The sequence below is a fragment of the Haematobia irritans genome, chromosome 5 (genome assembly GCF_050003625.1).
Source record: "Haematobia irritans isolate KBUSLIRL chromosome 5, ASM5000362v1, whole genome shotgun sequence".
In the NCBI taxonomy this organism is placed as follows: domain Eukaryota; kingdom Metazoa; phylum Arthropoda; class Insecta; order Diptera; family Muscidae; genus Haematobia; species Haematobia irritans.
The window spans coordinates 170884459-170907147 of record NC_134401.1 but is presented as its reverse complement, the minus strand read 5'-3'; the positions used below and the strand labels follow the sequence as shown (position 1 = coordinate 170907147).

Here is a 22689-nt window from a genome sequence, read left to right as displayed (position 1 = left end):
CAGAATTTTGCAAAATTGCGCAAGTGCATCCAGAATGAAGAGATGAACACAGAGGAGAGGTATGAAGAAATATACAAAAAAAGGCCATGAATTTACATGGAGAATCTTAGTCGTAGCAGACAACAACAACACATACTTGCGTGTGAGTCTGTGCTACGCTCCAGGAGGACAATTTATCTTGAGTATAATTCACATTGAAGAACTCAGTTGCTTACGGTACTCGCTTTGAATAACATTAAATAACGGTAAAAATACAGGAGCACTAGTGTTCCTAGGGGAATGAAGAAGATTTAATCAAAATAGAAAGCAAAAAAAAAAAAAAAGCAGACATACAATAGAAGCTACTGTTCCATAGTAAACCAACACCTATGTATCTAAAAAATGTGAAGTGAAATATGTAAATCGACAAAATTTAAACGTAAAAAAAATACAATAGTATAATTTGCTTTTTTTCAAATAATTATTTTACAATTTGTATAAGTTGCTAACTATTGCACAAATTTGTAATATTACACAGAAAAATTCATTGATAACTTAAATATTGATTGATTCCAAAATGTTGAATAAAACGTGCTCGAAATATCTCAATAATCATTGAATTGTAGAAGGAACAAATAATCATTAAATATTTATACAATATCTAAAAATGGCCACAGAAAATTCCTTTAAAAGCGTCCAATAGTGTATTGTGTGAAAAATTTTACAGCATTTCGTTTATATAAAAATCACGGCACACCACAACCACCATTGTCCTCACCCACCCCTAAAAAATTGCCAGACTTTAGACTTCCGGTAAGCACTTTCTATGTTACTTTATATTCAGCATTGTGTTTCGATGCCGCAATAACAGCCGAAACAGCATATCATCCCCATACAAGGAGATACATAGCTTCTCATCTCAAGTCGATATGATTTACTCTTATTATTTTATATTTTTCTCTCTATCTATCTCTCGCTCTCTATTATCTGCCAATTTGGAAAATTGCCCTTGCTCTCATTATTTCATCTAACGTTAACTTCACAACATCCTCTTGACGTTTGTTTATCGACACAAACACCAGTTCTCATGCATACATCTTCAGATGTTATTACCGTTATATTCCTTATTGTGCGAATAAATGTAAACAAAACCAAGAAGAAAGAAGAAGCACTAGGCAAAGAGGCGGCACAAACATAAACAGGCACTAGACCACGACCATCATCACCATCATTATCATCATAGTCACCATCGTTAGTTATCACCAGTATTCATCGTCACACAAACGTTACATTGCTGACAATTGAAATAAGAAAATAACCAAAAAGGAAGCAAGCAAGACGTTATCTCCACACAACTTCCTCCATCCTCTGACAAACCCAAAGCAATAACAAAAATAACAACAGAAACTCATGCATGCTTCACATTACCAAACACAAAATATAAACGAACCCAGCGTCAGTGGCTGTGTAATACTCGCTCCCTGCTGTTGGGGTGTGGGTGAGCGAGCTTAATACATAAACTGAAAAAGAAAAGATTGAAATTATTGTCGAAACTGTTATGAGCACAATAAAAAAGGATATGAAGAAGGCTAAGGAAATTGTGAAAAAGGTAATAAAACATTATTCAGCACATTCATTGTAATCTTGGTCTCCCACTCCCATTCCCAATGAAAAAATGTTAAATAGCTAAGCTAACAAAACGAATTGCATACCAGGCATGCGAGTGGGGGAATTTGTTGGGAAATCTTGCTGCATGCCACAATATATTGTAATAACAAAACCCTCTCATTCTTCTTCGGTGTGTTAGTTTGTCCTTTCACTACTATTTCGAGGAGAAGGGGAGTAGACCTCGTAGTTGTAGTAAATGACATGGACAAAAAACAATAGACTCTCTGACGAACTGAATTACTTACTATCTGTACTCAAAGTACCGTTATGTGATGTTTTTAGGTTACACATGAAAGTTCTCTTGTGGTATTTTTCCGTTTTGTTTTTATCACACCATGGGAATCTCTATAATTTCTGTTGTGTAGTGTGTGTATGAGCTTGACGGCCTTTGTTATCTCTTGGTTGGTTGGTCATTACCGTTTGCCCAACCAATCCCTGGAGACAACTTTAGAAAGAAAAGAAAACTTTAGATATTCTTGTTAGGCTGGGATATTTATGACTGTTTTTTAGAAGAACTCTGCGATAGGGTGTAATACCCAATAATGTTTGAAGGAAATGTTAAAATACTTCTTTCCTCTTATAGCTTTTATGACATTCGTGATTTGAATGAAATTGGCATGTGAAACAGATTTAAATCGTTCGATCATTCAATAGAATGATATTTAAATATATGACGTACGTGTATATTGGTTGTTTGTAGTGAATACCATACATAAAGAAATCAATCTTTATAGCTTTGCATTTCCATTTGGGATTTTTCATTTTCATTCAAAATTTCGCTTTAATTTATGAAATTGTAGACACACATTTTAAAATTTTGTACTATGATATTAAAGTATAAAAAAGAAGAAAATAATAATGATTCTGTAAATGACCTGTTTTCCACATGTAGTTCTAGAAATATTGTTTGTATAGAATGTTCAAAGAGCCATAGTGGGACAATGGTTAGCATTAACCACTGTCGGCAAAAAAAAAAAAAAAAAAAACACAAATTTTTGAACGATGATTTATCTTCTCCATTTAAAGCTGATCGCATATCTGAAGATTTCAAATGTTTTTGAAGTGGGTTTGAAGTGGATATATGACATCCTCGGCTCAGATATCTCTCATTGTTAAGTTCAGCATCTGTGGTATCACAAAGGGCTGAATAACTAAGTGAGTTTGGAGTAATAAACTACAAATGTCTTTTTGAATGCTTTTGGATATATGTTAGGTTAGGTTAGGCGTAGTGGCAGCCAGTTATTTCGGGTCATTGTGATACCACAGATGGGGAACTTCTCTCTCACTGAGTGCTGCTCTATTGGCTTAATGGCAAGGGATCTCCTTTTTAAAGTCGAGTACGTTTGGACCACTTAGATAAGTTTTTATTACAATCAGACATGTCATCAACATTACTGAGAGGGGATAAAAAATCGCTGAAGAATTTTTTGGTGTTCGGTTGAAACTGGGATTGAGACCATGACCCTTTCTAAGCAAGGCGGGTATGCTAACCATTGCACCTCTATCCTTTGGAAACCGCAGAGTTTGTTTTGATCATTTAGAATATCTAAATAGAGTAGCTTTTAATTTTTATCAATAACTCCAGGATATTTCCATTTGCATATCCAAGGAAAGATGATTTTTTAAGAATCATAGGAAAAATTTTCAAAAAGAAAAAGAAAAAACACAAAATTAAGAGAAATTCATGATTTCTTTTGGATTGATAGTAAGGACCATATAACTTAATGTTTGAAGATTATTTGACCGCGACTTCGCCTCAAGTGGCCCATCCGCTTAGTCCAATTTTGGTATACTCTATTGAACATTTCGGTCGGTATCTCACGAATACATGCTTCATGTTGTCTTGCAATGCACCAAAAGAATCAGGTTTGTCTATATAGTCATGAGCTTTAACATAGTCCCACAACAAATAGACTAAAACGGTAAATAGCATGATCTAGGCGGTCCATTTACCGGTCCCGAACGTGAAATAAAATGTTCAACGAATTTGCCTCTCAATAATTCCTGTGTTACGCGTGCTGTATCGCATCTTGAACCAGCATTGAAACCAAACATTTTCTTCATTTTAACTACAGAGGAAGTTCTTTTAAGTCAATTTTTATAACTCGATTTTTTCATGTTTTTAATGGGTAATTTTAACTTTTTTTGTTTGGGAGCCACCGTGGTGGCATGCCAGCCTTGTATACACAGAGTCGTGGGTTCAAACCCAGTTTCGCCTAAACACCAAACAGTTTTTCAGCGGTGGATTATCCCACCTCAGTAATGCTTGTGACATTTCTGAGTGTTTCAAAGCTTCTCTATGTTGTTTCACTGCAATGTGGAACGCCGTTCGGACTCGGCTATAAAAAGGAGGTCCCTTGTTATTGAGCTTAACATAAAATCGGGCAGCACTCAGTGATAAGAGAGAAATTCACCATCGTGGTATCCCAATGGACTGAATAGTCTAAGTGAGCCTGAAATATCGGGCTGCCACTATACCTGGCCTAATTCTTTTTCTTTCAAATAGGTAAAAAACAGAATAAGAATTAATAAAATGGTAAAAAATTATTTAAATTTTGTCTAAAAAAGTGCTAACTCCATTCTAGAAAAATTGCGAAGTATTGATAAGTCCCCGGTCTGACACATAGATGGCGTCGCTAGTATTAAATGCATATTATTTTTATATAGTACCAACCTTAGTTTGTGAGATAGAGCGTCTTTTTTGAAGCAACTTTTGTTATTGTGAAAAAAATGGAAAAAAGGAATTTCGTGTTTTGATAAAATACTGTTTTCTGAAGGGAAAAAAATACGGTGGAAGCAAAAACTTGGCTTGATAATGAGTTTCCGGACTCTGCCCCAGGGAAACCAACAATAATTGATTGGTATGCAAAATTCAAGCGTGCTGAAATGAGCACGGAGGACGGTGAACGCAGTGGACGCCCGAAAGAGGTGGTTACCGACGAAAACATAAAAAAATCCACAAAATGATTTTGAATGACCGTAAAATGAAGTTGATCGAGATAGCAGAGGCCTTAAAGATATCAAAGAACGTGTTGGTCATATCATTCATCAATATTTGGATATGCGGAAGCTCTGTGCAAAATGGGTGCCGCGCGATCTCACATTTGACGAAAAACAACAACGTGTTGATGATTCTGAGCGGTGTTTGCAGCTGTTAACTCGTAATACACCCGAGTTTTTCCGTCGATATGTGACAATGGATGAAACATGGCTCCATCACTACACTCCTGAGTCCAATCGACAGTCGGCTGAGTGGACAGCGACCGGTGAACCGTCTCCGAAGCGTGGAAAGACTCAAAAGTCCGTTGGCAAAGTAATGGCCTCTGTTTTTTGGGATGCGCATGGAATAATTTTTATCGATTATCTTGAGAAGGGAAAAACCATAAACAGTGACTTTTATATGGCGTTATTGGAGCGTTTGAAGGTCGACATCGCGACAAAACGGCCCCATATAAAGAAGAAAAAAGTGTTGTTCCACCAAGACAACGCACCGTGCTACAAGTCATTGAGAACGATGGCAAAAATTCATGAATTGGGCTTCGAATTGCTTCCCCACCCACCGTATTCTCCAGATCTGGCCCCCAGCGACTTTTTCTTGTTCTCAGACCTCAAAAGGATGCTCGCAGGGAAAAAATTTGGCTGCAATGAAGAGGAGATCGCCAAAACTGAGGCCTATTTTGAGGCAAAGCCGAAGGAGTACTACCCAAATGGTATCAAAAAAAATGGAAGGTCGCTATAATCGTTGTATCGCTCTTGAAGGGAACTATGTTGAATAATAAAAATGAATTTTGACAAAAAATGTGTTTTTCTTTGTTAGACCGGCGACTTATCAGCCAACCTGTTAGAATGCATTAAAATCATAAAAAATTATAAAATTATTTGTCAAAATATCTCATCCAAAACACTGAATTCGAATCACACTTTAAGAAGGGATCCAAATTCAATTCAATGGTTGTCTAAACATTGGACATCCGCCCTATGACAAGCCCATGTTAAATTCATCGTTTCTGCGCCAATTTTGCACCACTTCCGGATCCAAAAAGAACATTTGAAGCCAAGCTTTTGCATTTTGTGCAAAAAATCATCTCAAGGTAGTACTCACCATTCACAGTTACGATTCGCATAATTTTTGAAGAAGTACGATCCAATGATGCCACCAACTCATAAACTGCACCAAACTGTGCAGTTTAAAAACAAATCAGCAAAATCAATCTACTAAATAATGAAACAACCAGTTTTTATGCATTCAATAAACTGCGACAACTATGGCCCTACCTACCATTAATAACTGAATTTATGTTAATGCTTTATGATTATGAAACAAAGGCAAAAAAATGGAGAAACAAAAAACATCTATACGGTACATTCCAGTATAAAAGGTTGGCTGATAAGTCCCCGGTCTAACAATGAAAAACACATTTTTTTTGTCAAAATTCGTTTTTATTATTCAACATAGTTCACTTCAAGAGCGATACAACGATTATAACGACCTTCCAATTTTTTGATACCATTTTGGTAGTACTCCTTCGGTTTTGCCTCAAAATAGGCCTCAGTTTCGACGATCATCTCTGCATTGCAGCCAAATTTTTCCCCTGCGAGCATCCTTTTGAGGTCTGAGAACAAAAAAAAAGTCGCTGGGGGCCAGATCTGGAGAATACGGTGGGTGGGGAAGCAATTCGAAGCCCAATTCATGAATTTTTGCCATCGTTCTCAATGACTTGTGGCCCGGTGCGTTGTCTTGGTGGAACAACACTTTTTTCTTCTTCATATGGGGCCGTTTTGCCGCGATTTCGACCTTCAAACGCTCCAATAACGCCATATAATATTCACTGTTGATGATTTTTCCCTTCTCAAGATAATCGATAAAAATTATTCCATGCGCATCCCAAAAATCAGAGGCCATTACTTTGCCAGTCGACTTTTGAGTCTTTCCACGCTTCGGAGACGGATCACCGGTCGCTGTCCACTCAGCCGACTGTTGATTGGACTCAGGAGTGTAGTGATGGAGCCATGTTTCATCCATTGTCACATATCGACGGAAAAACTCGGGTGTATTACGAATTAACAGCTGCAAACACCGCTCAGAATCATCAACACGTTGTTGTTTTTCGTCAAATGTGAGCTCGCGCGGCACCCGTTTTGCACAGAGCTTTCGCATATCCAAATATTGATGAATGATATGACCAACACGTTCCTTTGATATTATTAAGGCCTCTGCTATCTCGATCAACTTCATTTTACGGTCATTCAAAATCATTTTGTGGATTTTTTTGATGTTTTCGTCGGTAACCACCCCTTTCGGGCGTCCACTGTGTTCACCGTCCTCCGTGCTCATTTCACCACGCTTGAATTTTGCATACCAATCAGTTATTGTTGATTTCCCTGGGGCAGAGTCCGGAAACTCATTATCAAGCCAAGTTTTTGCTTCCACAGTATTTTTTCCCTTCAGAAAACAGTATTTTATCAAAACACGAAATTCTTTTTTTCCATTTTTTTTCACAATAACAAAAGTTGCTTCACAAAAGACGCTCTATCTTACAAACTAATTGACTTACAGACGTCAAATTTTGACACGAATCATTTGAAGGTTGGTACTATATAAAAATAATATGCATTTAATACTAGCGACGCCATCTATGTGTCAGACCGGTGACTTATCAGTCAACCTGTTATGCTGTAAAGTCTCTGAAAGATTTTTAAATAATTTTTTTTATTTACCCTTTTTTGCTTTGTTTAGGTGTGTTTTGCTAAAAATTACTCTTTTAATGGAGGCCGCCTAAAGGCGATAGACATTTGATATGATTCAGAAAATTCGTTTGGTTCGGAACGTAAAGACACGCCGTGTTATAGTAGTAGTCTAAACAGACTGCTCATATTGTAGTAGTTTAAACAGAATACACACTATATGCGAACTCATCAAATTTGATTTTCAAAATCATGTCTTTCTCTTACATTACGATCTTAGCATTAATTGTATTAGAGATATCAGTGCCAGTATACGTATAATTTATTTATGTGAAATATGCATCATACGCCCCAAGGTATGTGGAAATAAAAATACATAAAATAATACCAATAGAGCGTCTTTTCCTCGGTTTTTAGGGTTTACTAACACATACATAGTATCCAAGCTTGCTGTTTATGACCATTTCCGCAGTAATTTTCCGAAAATTAAAATATATTTTTAGTTAACATTTATAATTTCCATTTGCAGCTAATTTTGTCGGTTGATCTTTATAAAACATATATTTTCCAAATATAAAGAAATAAAAATTGTATTTTTTCTATGAACTCTTTTAATAATAAGACCTTTAATTAGTTAGAATTTGACTAGAATTAACATTTTTGGAAAACGTTTTGGGAGGAAACTATTTTTTTTTCTAGCGAAACACACAAAATTTGTTTAAATTGGAACAATGTTACAAACGAAACTCTTAAATCATAGTTAAATTTTTACTTTAACCACACTCAACATTTATACAAAAAATGGGTCGCATATATATCACGTCTAGATTTCTTACTAAACCATCAGATATACTATGAATAAATCGCCAAATCTGTCAACATTGAATGACTCCCATATGCAATGCAATCGCACTTGTTTTTTGTTAAACGAGCATTGATACCATGCCGATTGGTTTTCCCTGCTTAAATGCAATGATCGCATTAGAAATAGAGGTGTGCACGTGAGTAATAGTTTACTCACGCTCACGCACACTCACGACTGAAAAATCATACTCTCGCACGATATTTTTTGGTAGGACTCACGCACACGCACACTCACGAAAAGAATATTTGTACTTACGCACGAAATCGTCATGACTCACGAAAAATACCGTGACTCACGAAAAATATCGTGACTCACGAATAATTTTATTATTAATTTACCTTACCGAAGTGTATGAAAACATGAGCATTATTAAAATCGAGAGTGTTATTAAACTCTTAACATCTCAGGTGTCACTAAAATTGTAATCGAATTTAACTCTTAAGCCTTTTATGTTGGTGATCAGGAATATTTTCGTGAGTGTAATTCGTTAATCACGCAAACTCACGAAGATATTATTTTCGTGACTCACGCTCACGCACGACATTTTGGTTTGTTAATCACGCTCACGCATACTCACGTTGTTGTCATGAGCGTGACTCACGCACGAATCTCGAACATTTTCGTGAGTCACGACAATTTCGTGTCACGTGCACACCTCTAATTAGAAACCCAATGCCACCGCCACTTGTGAATAAGATTGCAATGCGAAAAAATCACTGGTAGTAGTTCTCAGATACATACGCACACAAAAAAATAATTCATTGATTTTATGAATATATAATATATGTAATATGTTATTAGAACATCTTCCAAAGTTCTTCAAAAAATGTCCTCCCAAAGAAGTTCTTTATTTTAACTATCTAGGAGGTTATTTTGATTCAATTTTGTATAACTAGCATTTTTCACATTTTTAATGGGTAACTTTTAGTTTTTTTGTTTCAAATAGATTAGAAACAGAGTAAGAATTAATAAAATAGTACAAATTATTAAAATTTTGTCGCAAAAAAGTGCTAAATCCATTCTAGAAAAATTGCGAATTTTTGAAAAGTTTTGAGGTCAAACGTTTCAGACAAGCTTTAAAATACATTAAAAATCATAAAAAATTATAAATTTTTTTCAAACTATCAAAATTTTTTAATACACGTCCAAAACACTGAATTCGGATCACAACTTAAGAAGTGATGAAAATTCAGTGCAACTGTTGTTAAAATGGAGGTCCTATGACAAGCCCATCTTAAATTCATGCAATTTTTGCATGGGAACATTTGCATTACTTTTTTGGCGATGCTTTTTTTTTGCTGGGATACTGACAATTTAATTGTTTCGAATACAATCACAATTGTATTCGAAACAATTAAATTGAAATTGAGTAGAGAAGATGAATTTCGAATTGATCAACCAACTGGCATGCCTTTAATATAAACATTTGTAAATTACATCTTCAAATTACACTAGTTTACAAAACAAGTATATACGGCCGTAATAACAACTACTTGTGCCAAGTTTCAAGTTGATAGCTTGTTTCGTTCGGAAGTTAGCGTGATTTCAACAGACGGACGGACGGACATGCTCAGATCGACTCAGAATTTCACCACGACCCAGAATATATATACTTTAAGGGGTCTTAGATCAATATTTCGATGTGTTACAAACGGAATGACAAAGTTAATATACTTTGTCATTTCAACAGACGGACGGACGGACATGCTCAGATCGACTCAGAATTTCACCACGACCCAGAATATATATACTTTAAGGGGTCTTAGATCAATATTTCGATGTGTTACAAACGGAATGACAAAGTTAATATACCCCCCATCCTATGGTGGAGGGTATAATACATTTTTTTTTATGTACATTTCATGAGATACGACTTTTCTTATGTATTTTTCAATGCTTTGTACTTTTCCGACGGAATAGAGTCACTGTAAAACAGGATTTTTTTGAAAATTTGCCCTTTTTGCATCAATATTGTTTGAACCACTTAACTTATAATCGATTCAATTATAAACGATTACGATTCGTCATCTCATTATGTTACCTTTAAGTACCAACAACGATAAAATCGGACATTTCTAACTCGAGATATAATTTGTTTACTGAAAAACGAGCGGAAAAATAAAATTAAGTGGATATCTCAAAAACTGTTCCATAAAAAAATTTTTAATATTTGTTTTGAATTCAGCAGATCAAAATATATAAGAAAAGTGACATATCATCAAATGTACATTTTCCGTATAAACTAGTGTTATTAAAGGTTTTCTATGGCAAATCTAAATTATTCGAACCCATGTTGAAAGGTATATGAGCTTTCTGCGGGACAAATCCCAGCACTCTTCTGGCTCAAATATTATATTATCAAATATTTATCAAAATATGAAAATTTTATTAAATTTAAAAAAAGTGCTACACACTCCCCTACTCATATTACTTAATATTTTTCTATCATTATTTCGTTGCAGTTCTTTAAGGGAATAACCAAAGATATCCGTCCAATGTTGACTATGGGAGGTCATCAATATTTAAAATATCATAAACTCAAATCGACTTAACTGAAAGGAGCAACTCTTTTGCCATTTTAGCCGGTAAAAGCCAATCAAGTCCATTCACACCTTGTGTGCCAAGGACATACAAGCAAACGACGAAAATGTTTGGCTCCAAATTGCGCTCTTGGATGGAGAATCACATTGTGAGGTCTCGTAAAAAGGGTAATAAGAATAAAAATGTGGCATTATCGGAGCAAGGAATAACGACAACTACAACAACGGTGGTCACCGACCCACAGCATAAGCATAAACATGCTGCCACAGGATTTACAATTTACCACCATCATAGCAATGGCTCGAATAGCTGTTCATCGCCCTATAAAAGAGGTAGTGATTCTCAAACATCCTCCAGTGCCAATCACACAGGTTGTAGTAGTAGTGTCATCTCAAGTCCTGTACGAAGGAGGGAAGTGTCACCCATACAAAATCATGTAAGTACTTGGATGCTAAGGATATCACAATGATAATAAGTGAATGACCTAATTTTGTTTGGGATTTTTGTTGCGTTATAGACTCAAAGTCGTTATGGATGGCAATCACCAGATAGGGAAAATGTTATGTCTCCGAAATCGGATAATTTCCTTTATGCTCCACAACATCATAGTCAACAGTATTTGCGTAATCATCATACGGCTCCAAACACTAGGGAAAACTCATGTGAGGAAAGGCCTTATCAGCAACCCAATCAGCAGGTGCCACAACAGCAATCACAACAGCATCAGCTTAATTGTTCTACTTCATCGTTTTCCTCGCTGTCCTGGTCAACGGGATCCAAGGAACCATCTATGCATTCGACCCACAATAATAATAATAATCAAATTGCAATTCCTGGGAATTCATCCATGGTTGCGGATATGTCCAATGGCAATGTAGCTGAACGTAGAGCTTCCTACACTCCTCCCGAGGATGATGATGCTGTACACTATGAAGAAATAGGAACCTTGATTAGGCATCCTGAGAAATTGCTACAGGATATTTTGAATAACATTGAGAGGCCAAAATCGGAACAGTTTCCACAGGGTCCGGAAAGGATTCCGGTATTCTCGGATGAAAAGCAAACCCAGGATGATGCTTCGACCAGATATGGACGTCTTTTACCTTCGAAAATTCAAAATCCCACCGTCATTAGTTTTCGCACAGGCAGTGAGGAATGTATACCCAGACAAGGATCTAATTTCACCATGCAAAATTCGCAGACTCGTAATGGGACTCGGACCAAATTTCGCAATGGTTCCCAGGTTAATCCCGGAGTTCCCATGGTTAGCCTATCATCTCCAGAGAGTGCTTATTCCACGGGCTATTCCACAGATGGTACATCGCCGGGAGCTGGTTATACACCACCAGAATACTATGTCAATATGAGAACTGGTACTCATTACTTTCCAAAGAGCGTCAATTCCTTGGCCATAGAAGCTCAACGCTATAAGTTTGGTCTTAATAAAATAGAAGAAATGTCTCCTATTGATCCATTGGTAAGTGAAGGAGAGAAATAGTAAAATGTCTGCGTTAAACCGACTTAATCCAATTATCTGGTTTTGATTTGCAACAGCCCAAAACATCGTTTGCCCATCGTAATCTGGAGGAAAGTGAGAGTGGTCTCATTAAACACCATCCAACATCAATAGATTCCTATGAAAAGATAGTGGGCAATCACAATAAATATCCTTTGCAAAATGGCCCAAATATGGGTAGTCATAGTCCTTTGCCCATAAGGAACACCATGGTAATACCCACACTAAAGGGATTTGAATGTAAGTCGTTCCGAGATTAACCTTAGATTGCTAATCATATTTGCTTTTGATTTCATTGCCAGCTCCATCACCTCGCCAAAGAAGCCGTATACGCACAAATCCTTGGTATTCAACCACGGAAACCTCTTCATCCAGTTCGACAATGCACAACACTGGTCTCCATCCCCATGAGTCTTCTGCTGCACTTATGAGTGCATCACAAATCTCATGTATGACGATGTCATCCACTTCATCACACTCTACATCGGCCTTATCGACCATACATCTGGAACAGGATTTCCATCGTATATCGTTGCCTAGTGCTATTGTCAAGTCAAGTAGGAATTATACCTCGGGCAGTAGTGTGGGAACATCGTGGAGTATACAGGCCACTACCAGTGGCAGTAGCATTAACGTAAGCAGTTCAACTGGCAACAACAATTGTAGCACCAGCATTAACAACAACAGGTAAGTGAGCACAAGTGTGCATGAGCTGAAACAACAACAAAAAAAAGAGAACAATTAAAGTAATTAAATCAAAAACCATCTTCTCTGTTTTCTTCTTCTATGCCACCTACATCAACCATGCACCTTGTTAGAAGTATCAGCAGTAGCATGGCCTGTGTTTCTTCGGAGTCCTCATCCTCTTTGACTGAAGTGGAAAATGCACAACGTCCTTACACACCAAACACGGTGAGACGTAAACGCTCGTTGCAAATGCAACAACAGTACCATTACCATCATCCCCTGGAGCATCCTATGGAACCTGTTGCCGCTGCTTTCAGTCCACAAAGGAAACAGCCTGAGGCTCCTTTGGCTGTTGTTAGCGATGATGATACTACACTCAACGAAATGATGGGAAAATTTGATGAGAGTTACATTTACGAGAAAGAGACTGACATTTTGAGGTGAGTGCGAGTGTGTGAATAGATGAAAGATGGATGAGGGGGAATTTGAGTTGCATCATTTAAATCACCCTAGGACTTGAGTTTATTTTCGAAAAAAAAGAGACAGCAAACTTGGTTACAAGCGGAAGATGATTTTGTATCTCTGACTAGAGTGACAATATAATCACAATTCAATGGGTAAAGAATTGTAAAGTATGTTGGAGGGAGTTATAATCATAAAGGGTGTTTAATGCCTGTTAATGCATTAATTTTAATTTCAAATGTAAGACGAAATGGTTCAATAAATTCAATCGTTTTTGGTGTGTATCAAAGGCTTAAATGTCGAGATCACCACAATTAAGAAAAAATTACAATATTTGGAAAGTCAACACAGTGCATAAACATTGTTTCGCTAAAGGAGATGTCCTTGCGGAGTTAGTAACCCCGTTGGGGGGAAAAAGTTAAACTATGTGGGAAGAGGAACTAGTGATTGAGAAAAGTGTAAGAAGTGATAACTATTGTTGACCGCCCAGAACGAGCCTTGAATTCGAAAGCTTTAATTTTCAAGTCAGAGCGTCTTGCTCTGTGACATCAATGAACTGCGAATGAATTGCTTTTGCAAAACTTCCTGGTTATCTGAAGCAGTGGCAGCGAAAGACGTTAAAGAGAACTCTTCAAGGGATAGTTTTGTTATTCAGAGATATCATAGGGAGAGAGAGAGAGTCTTTTTGTGTTGAGTTTCTGTTTTATGTGCCTTGACAGATGATCGTAGGACTATTTAAACACAATCATAGCGACTGTCGGTAGTCGAACACTTTTGCATGTGTAATTCTTATGGGAAGTCAGGATATCCCAAACAGGTGGCGGCGTATTAATATAAATTCTAATTTCTTGGCGCTCAATAAAATTGCCTTGATTAAACTCTCGGCTAAACATAGTTGTTGCTTTGCCGACCAGATTATTTGTATTTCATCGCTGAAGAATGTTAGGACTATCGTCGACATGGTTGTGATTCCACACTGGGAGGGTGTTGTGTTAGTTTGCCAACTTTTTTTGATGGAGAAAATATGCATAGTAGTACCGAAAATACCTTAACAAAATTACATTTAATTTAAATTAAAATTCTCTTATTTTTTCTTTGCAGTAGTGACTCTGATCCCACTGATTGTCCCACCGATTTAGATACCGGTCAAGATGCTGGCGATGAATGCGATACAGACGATCTATTGGATATTGATTTTATTGATACATCCTCTATGCAAGAAATCCACGATGTACGTCGCGACCAAGTGAATTTGGGTAAATGTTACTACATCAATGGTAGCCCTGTAATGCCTCAACGTAAGGCATCATCGATTCGATACAGACATGGTGCTAGGAGTATGAAAACATCGGGCGAACAATCGCTGCTAACAGCTGCTGCAGGAAGTGCCCAGCGTAGAAGAAAACGTTTCCACAAGACACGGAAGAAGAGCTCCGAGGGTAGGGATAATTGTCGATCGCCCATACGTAAACCACGTGAAACCCGTAGTGTGGGAGGTACTCCAGTATGTTTGCGAAAGAATACGAACATCAATAATAGGCAAAGGTAATTATGTGTTGGAAATATTAGCAAGTATTTTTACTTTTGAAGACCTTGATGATGGATATATATTTCTTTCCTTACTTCAGATATAGCCAAACAACACCACATCAGTTGTCCCACCGTTCGAGTTCCTTGGTATTTACGGATGTAAAAGAGAATCGTTTTATGACCATAGCTGAAAGTGAAAAGGCTTTATTGAGAGCTGATTTTGAAGCTGATGTTAAATACAAGCAACTTATAATGGAAGCAGAATCTATACTCACCTCAATGAGGAATAGTGTTCAGAGGTATACATATATAGCCCAATAGTCCTATACCGATGTTAATTTTATTTTTAATATTCCTTTTTTTGTATCACAGTATACCACGTGAAACTCCCGTGGCCAGTCCACGCCGTCTAAATCCTTTGGCAAATAAAAGGGTAGAAATGATTAAAAATTGTGAAATAGATTTGCAGAAACAGCAACAGCAGGCTCAATCGAAATCAAAATCTTCCGATTTAAGCGATCAAGAACTAACGGCAGCTGTTAATAAGCGTATTGAAATGCTCAAATTGGAAACTCAATCACCACCAGGCAGTCCAAAATTGGGTGCCTGTAGTCCACGTAAAACCCATTTGACCAATTTTATTAATCAAAATATTTCTCCCGAACCGGGTTTAAGGAAAAATTCAATAAATTCACCTCTAGTCCATCGTCGAAGTTTGAGTCCCTCGGCATCTCCCATGCAACAGAGACGTTTGACAACTCCACAAAATCTAAGTCCTTCAGTATCGCCCATACAGCAGAGACGTTTAACTACACCCCAAATCAATATGAAAATACAGACATTTAATCAGCAATTCAGCGATTCCGATCAAGATTACCATCATCAGGGTCATGCAGTAATACAAGTGCTAAATCCCAAAGATCATGTGAATCATAACTATTTGAAAATCCAAAACGAGTCAAATGTGAATGATAACAATGATGCCAGGAATCATAATACAATAAAACACACAATGGGACCAAAAATAACATATAATTATTGTCCACAAAGTGAACCTGTAAAGAGGAAAGTTTACAAGAGACATGCCACATTTGATCACAATAAGCTTAGGAGTCAGGTCAACAGTAGAGAAGGTTAGTACCTCGCATGTTATACAGCTATGTGGTATTATAGGTTATTATATATGGACAGAAAAAATATCACCAAAATATTTTCAATTAAAAAGTTGATTGAAGTTGAAAAAATGTTTAATTCAAAAATTAATTGATACAATTAACTTTTTAATCAAACTCGGAGGATTAAGTCAATTAAAACAATTATATACGGCCGGACCGAATCTTAAATACCCACCACCATAAATCAAATAATGTATTTGTTTTCTTAGAAAATTCTTCATCAGGTTAATTGAAAATACATATATAGAATTTCACGTGGATTTGATGACAGATACTCTGCCAAGCAAACATATATACCAACATAGAAATCGGGAGACTTAACACATACCAAAACATGAACCGATCCTCACCATATTCGATACACCTATTTACCAACCGAAAATACCTCTAAATTTTGAATTGAATTGGGTAAAACTTGCGGTGTCTTGAAGTCAAATCGGGAGATCGGTCTATATGGGGGTATATCAAAACCGATCGATACGCCCCATATTTGGGAGATCGGTCTATTGGGTGCTACATGGACCGATACACACCATTTTCAAAACACCTATATGTGGTCCTAAAATATCTCTAGATTTCCAATTTCAGGCAAATCGAATAGAAAATACGGTTTCTAGAAACCCAAGAAGTAAAATCGGGAGATCGGTCTATAAGGGGACTCTACCAAGACATGGATCGATACACACCATTTTCGGCATACCTATTTGTGGTCCTAAAATACCTCTATATTTCCAATTTCTGACAAATCGGATAAAAGCTACGTTTTCTAGAAGTAAAATCGGGAGATCGGTCTATAAGGGGACTATACCAAACTATGGATCGATATACACCATTTTCGACACACCTATTTGTGGTCCTAAAATACCTCTAGATTTTCAATTTCAGGCAAATCGCATTAAAACTACGGTTTCAAGAAGCCCAAGTCCCCAACTTGAGGGATCGGTTTATATGGGGGCTATATCAAAACCGATATAGCCCATCTTCGAACTTGGCTTATATTTGATGTGATGGATTTTTTTTTTAATTTTTAACTAAATATTTATGTCAGACAATCAATTTTTTAATCAAACAAAAAAATACTAAGTCAATTAAGTTAGTAATTGAAAATAGTTACGATTTTAATGAAAAAATTAATTGAGTTTTACAATCAACATCAATTAAATTTTTAATTGAATCAATTAAAAAATTAATTGAAGTTTGCTAATGAAATCAATAAATTTTTTAAACAAGTATTTTTTTAATATCGAATTGTGATTGTTGCTTTAATTTTCGTTATTGGAGAAATTTCAATTAAAAAAATAATTATAATAAAATAATTGAGTTCGTGGTTGAATCCGAAGTGATATTTATATACACACAAAAAAAATTCACGAAAATTTTTCCAATTAAAATTTGAGTTTTAAAATATATTCAATTAAAAATTTAATTGATTCAACAAATTTTTTAATTGAAACAAAAATCGATCACAAAAATAATAGTATCAATTAATTTTTTAATTGGATCAATTAACTTTTTAATTGACCTTCAATTAATTTTTTAATTGATACTATCATTTCTATGATTGAAGACATTTCAATTAAAAATTAATTGGATCAATTAATTTCGTGATCAGAAAAAAATTTTTTTGTGTGTAGAAAAGCTTGGTGAGTGTGTTCATTCTGGTTTTGGATCTTAAGTTAAAAAATTACAAAATTCAAAACTATATTGGACCCGTTTTCTTTTGAACACTGGTCGGTATTGCCAGATTAAAATGTGATACAGTGCCGTTTCTTTCATTCACAATAGAGATTTATTGTGAATAATTTTTAATTAACTTCTTAAATGACCACAGTAATTGATTTTCTTATTTTCTTGACTAAAGCAATTTGAATTAAAAATTAATTCCTGATTGCAGCTAAAAACTCTTGTTTTTGATTACTGATTTATCTTATCTTCAATTTATATCAATAATTTTTTATATTCCCTGCATTACAGAAAACTTAAAACATCATCACTCAAAAACTTTTAGCACAGGCAGTGGTGACATTGCTGACCCACATCATAATACATACAATGGGAGTGGTCATGATCTAAACCATTTCTCGTCAATGAACGGATTAAAGACTGATTTTTGCTCTACCACAAGCATGACGTATACAACAGCCACCAACACAACTACGACTAGCTTAGATAAGGCTGCTTTAATACAACGGACAATTGCCGATCTCAAGCGTAATCTGGAACATCAAAGCCTTGAATTGAATGGACTTCATGAAACGTAAATGTGGCTTTCTGTTATCTAAAAATTTAATTTTTTTTTTTGATAAAATTTAAAATAAGAAAAATTAATAGTAAGCTGCAAAACCTATACTAACTCAATGTCCTACATTCAATACACCCCATAAATCCTTATAATACAATCTACAATAGATATATACACACATACATACATACATAACTAACTATTTACACCGATGACGATGATACACAGGTACACTCTGAATAAAAGTGTGTGTAGTATTTATATAAAATTTATTACAATATCAAGTATGTATTTACGTAAAAGAAAACTAGATTTTACAATAACCAAGTATGAATTTAGACGACCAACAAAAGTATTACATTTTTGTTTATTTTCTTTTTTATGTTTAAATAATTTATAAATTCTTATACGAGTAGTTTATTATTTATTTTCTTCATCCATATGTAGTTCATATTCGTATTGACTTTGTCACCTGTACAAGGTACATAGTATATCCATATTGTCTTACCTATATATACATACATACCCACACATACGTACACAATTACCTAACACCTACCACTTTAATCAAAATTTAATCCCTCCATTTATTATTCTTTAGATAAATTTTACGATTGTTTTGTTAGTTATAGAAATGATCCAAAAATGGAATGAGCCCCCTTTGAAATTAAAATATGCAGTTCTCATATTCAAGTTATCCCCATTTTCATGAGGTATCGTTAGTGCTACATTAGTTAATAAACTTTCTAAAATGCCGTATGGACATGTCTGCCCTCTTTCCAGTTAGAAACTTAGTTGCTAAAAAATTTAAAGGTAACCCGAGGAAAAAAGACCGGAGCTAAATGAAATTGGTCTTATGCAATACGGAAAGGATTTATAAAAAATATCGCTATAATTGTGTGAAATTGATTCAATTAATTTTTTAATTGAATCAATTAAAGAATTAATTGAAATTTCCTAATGAAATCAATTTAAAATTTATTTTATTTAATCAAGTATTTTTTTATGACCAACTAAAGCTGAGATTGATACAATATATATTTTTCGTGATTGAAGACATTTCAATTAAAAAATTAATTGGATCAATTTATTTCGTGATTGAATGAGGAAAAATATCTGTGTAGGTTATTTCAGATATTCAGATATTCGTGACATGATTACACCGGGAAGTATATTGAAGAGAAGTGGTTAGAGGACACATCCCTTGCGTTATTATCGATTTTTAACTCTCATTCTATTCTATCAAACTGCGTACTCAGCTTAAATAGTTCAATTTAGGTGCTAAACATTTACATGCCATAAAGCCTAAACCTATTGTAAATTATTTGATTGACTGCATATAAGATTAACACTTTAATGGGTTCATTCCACTTTCAAATCTCAAAAATCACAAAAAAAAAAAATAATACTAATCACTGGATCGCAATGGATATTTTTTATCGTTAATAATTATTCAAACCAACTTATGTATTTGGATGATATCACCAACACATACACACTAACATTCTCTAAAGTAATCATACATATAAATCTATACATAGAATACTTACACTCAAACCAAATACCATACATGTAGTAGTAGACATTATCGGGTATTGTTAAATGAAGACCATTTCTCCAGTAGTTTGTTGCCACTTGAGTAATAAAAAGTTTTGCCATAAAAATAGACATAGGTAAATGAGTGGTGATTGTAATACCAAATAATATTAGCTGTCAGTCTCTATTGATATTGACTCTAGATTATCGATGAATTCGATAATAGTTCGTGGTTTACATTTATAATTTTGTTTCTGTCTTCTAAATTATAAATTATACAGAAAAAAATAGCATTTATGGAAATTTAATATACATATGTACATATTTCTTCAAGTCTCCTAACGGAAAACAAAGGGAGAGAGAGTGAGAGGGAGGAGAACTATAAAGAGCAGAGAAATATGTACATTACTATTTTGATTGAATGATGGTTAGAGAACAAAACCACAGAGTGTATGGTGTTCACCGTGAATGAGTGTCTCATTACTTATGTGATCTTATACAATGCTGAGATGATACTTTACGCCATCTAATAGAAATGAATCCATTTGGATAAAAGCAACAATACCAACTACAACCACAATAATTAGTATTAGAAATTATAATGAATTGAATTTCGTTAGAATAAAGTGAAAAAACCTACACACACATTAAGAAAAGGTAAAGCGTGCTATTGTCATAAAAATCACATAAGCAGATTAGAAAGAATACATTGACACATACAATTAATTTAAATGTAACAACCATACTTAATTTGGAAAAAAGATAACAATTTGCAGAATCATTTCAATTCACAATATGTGTTGGAAAATATTGACAGTTTATATCTTCCTAATTATATTTTATAAATAATTTATTATACTTTATAAATAAATTATAGCGGAAAATTTCCATGCCGATAATGCAACCCTGTTACATTTAAACTCAGTATGCAGCTTCTTCTGCATGCCGATAAGGCAGTTTCACCAATTATTTTTTAATATGTAAACTTTGTCATAACGAAAATTTCGCTAGCAAAAATAGCTATGTATTTCCAATTGGTAACAAAATTTTCACTAGAGGTCTATACCGGGTTTATGAGCAGATTCTTATCTTATCGGAGACAGAAATTAATATTTGAGAATAAAGAATAGTCGCGCCAGCGATCAATATTTCACAGTAAACGCTGCCGCCGTTTACATCGACTGGTCTCAGTCAGACTTAAATGTAATTAAAAATATAAAAATTTACGAAGGGAAAATTTGTATTTATTATTATATAAAATATCAAAACGGTCAACGTGTGAATGCTATGATTCTATTATCATTTAAATTTAAATTTCCAAATTTTGCTCAATATATATTAATTGGTCCAACATAGCAGTTGCGATTATTTTTACAACTAATTGAATTATCGTTCTACCAAAAAACTACCAAACAAACAAATCTTCTACTAAAATTTTGTCAAAATTTTGTTTGTATAGAAAATTTTGACAAAATTTTATTTCTAAAGAATATTTTGTCAAAATTTTATTTCTATAGAAAATTGTGTCAACATTTTATTCCATACAAAATTTTGTCAACATTTTTTTCTAAAGAAAATTTTGTCAAAATTTTATTTCTATAGAAATTTTTGTATAAAATGTAATTTCTATAGAAAATTTTGACAACATTTTATTTGTACAGAAAATTTTGTCGAAATTTTATTTGTATAGAAAATTTTGTCAAAATTTTATTTTGTATAGAAAATTTTGTCAAAATTTTATTTCAATAGAAATTCTTGTATAAAATGTAATTTCTATAGAAAATTCTAGACAAAATTTTATTTCTATAGAAAATGTTGTCAAAATTATAATTCAATAGAAAATTTTGTCGAAATTTTATTTCTCTAGCAAATTTTGTCAAAATTTTATTTCAATAGAAAATTTTGTCAAAATTGTATTTGTATAGAAAATTTTGTCAAAATTTTATTTGTATAGAAAATTTTGTCGAAATTTTAATTGTATAGAAAATTTTGTCAAAATTTTATTTCTATAGAATATTTTGTCAAAATTTTATTTCTATAGAAAATTGTGTCAACATTTTATTCCATAGAAAATTTTGTCAACATTTTATTTCTATAGAAAATTTTGTCAACATTTTATTTCTATAGAAAATTTTGTCAACATTTTATTCCATAGAAAATTTTGTCAAAATTTTATTTCTATAGAAAATTTTGTCAAAATTTTATTTCTATAGAAATTTTTGTATAAAATGTAATTTCTATAGAAATTTTTGTATAAAATGTAATTTCTACAGAAAATTTTGTCAACATTTTATTTCTATAGAAAATTTTGTCAAAATTTTATTTCTCTAGCAAATTTTGTCAAAATTTTATTTGTATAGAAAATTTTGTCGAAATTTTATTTGTATAGAAAATGTTGTCAAAATTTTATTTCTATAGAAAATTTTGTCAAAATTTTATTTCTATAGAATATTTTGTCAAAATTTTATTCTATAGAAAATTGTGTCAACATTTTATTCCATAGAAAATTCTGTCAAAATTTTATTTCCATAGGAAGTTTTGTCAACATTTTATTTCTATAGTAAATTTTGTCAACATTTTATTCCATAGAAAATTTTGTCAAAATTTTATTTGTGCAGAAAATTTTGTCAAAATTTTATTTCTATAGAAATTTTTGTATAAAATGTAATTTCTAAATAAAATTCTGATAAAATTTTGTAAAAAATTAATTTCTATAGAAAATTTTGTAAAAAATTAATTTCTATAGAAAATTTTGTCAAAATTGTATTTCAATAGAAAATTTTGTCAAAATTTTATTTCCATA

The 22689-nt window shown here is 33.9% G+C and overlaps 1 protein-coding gene across 1 annotated transcript; it reads left to right on the top strand.

Moving 5' to 3' along the window:
• The first annotated feature begins 1450 nt into the window (after positions 1–1450).
• On the top strand, positions 1451–21320 carry LOC142237637 (uncharacterized). The gene is made up of 10 exons (XM_075309016.1): positions 1451–1588; positions 10660–11174; positions 11256–12215; positions 12293–12494; positions 12557–12941; positions 13073–13381; positions 14505–14948; positions 15032–15232; positions 15306–16066; positions 18083–21320. Exons 2-10 carry the CDS (start codon positions 10845–10847, stop codon positions 18367–18369), a joined length of 3879 nt encoding a protein of 1292 aa, XP_075165131.1. The 5' UTR covers positions 1451–1588; positions 10660–10844; the 3' UTR covers positions 18370–21320.
• Positions 21321–22689: the final 1369 nt, after the last annotated feature.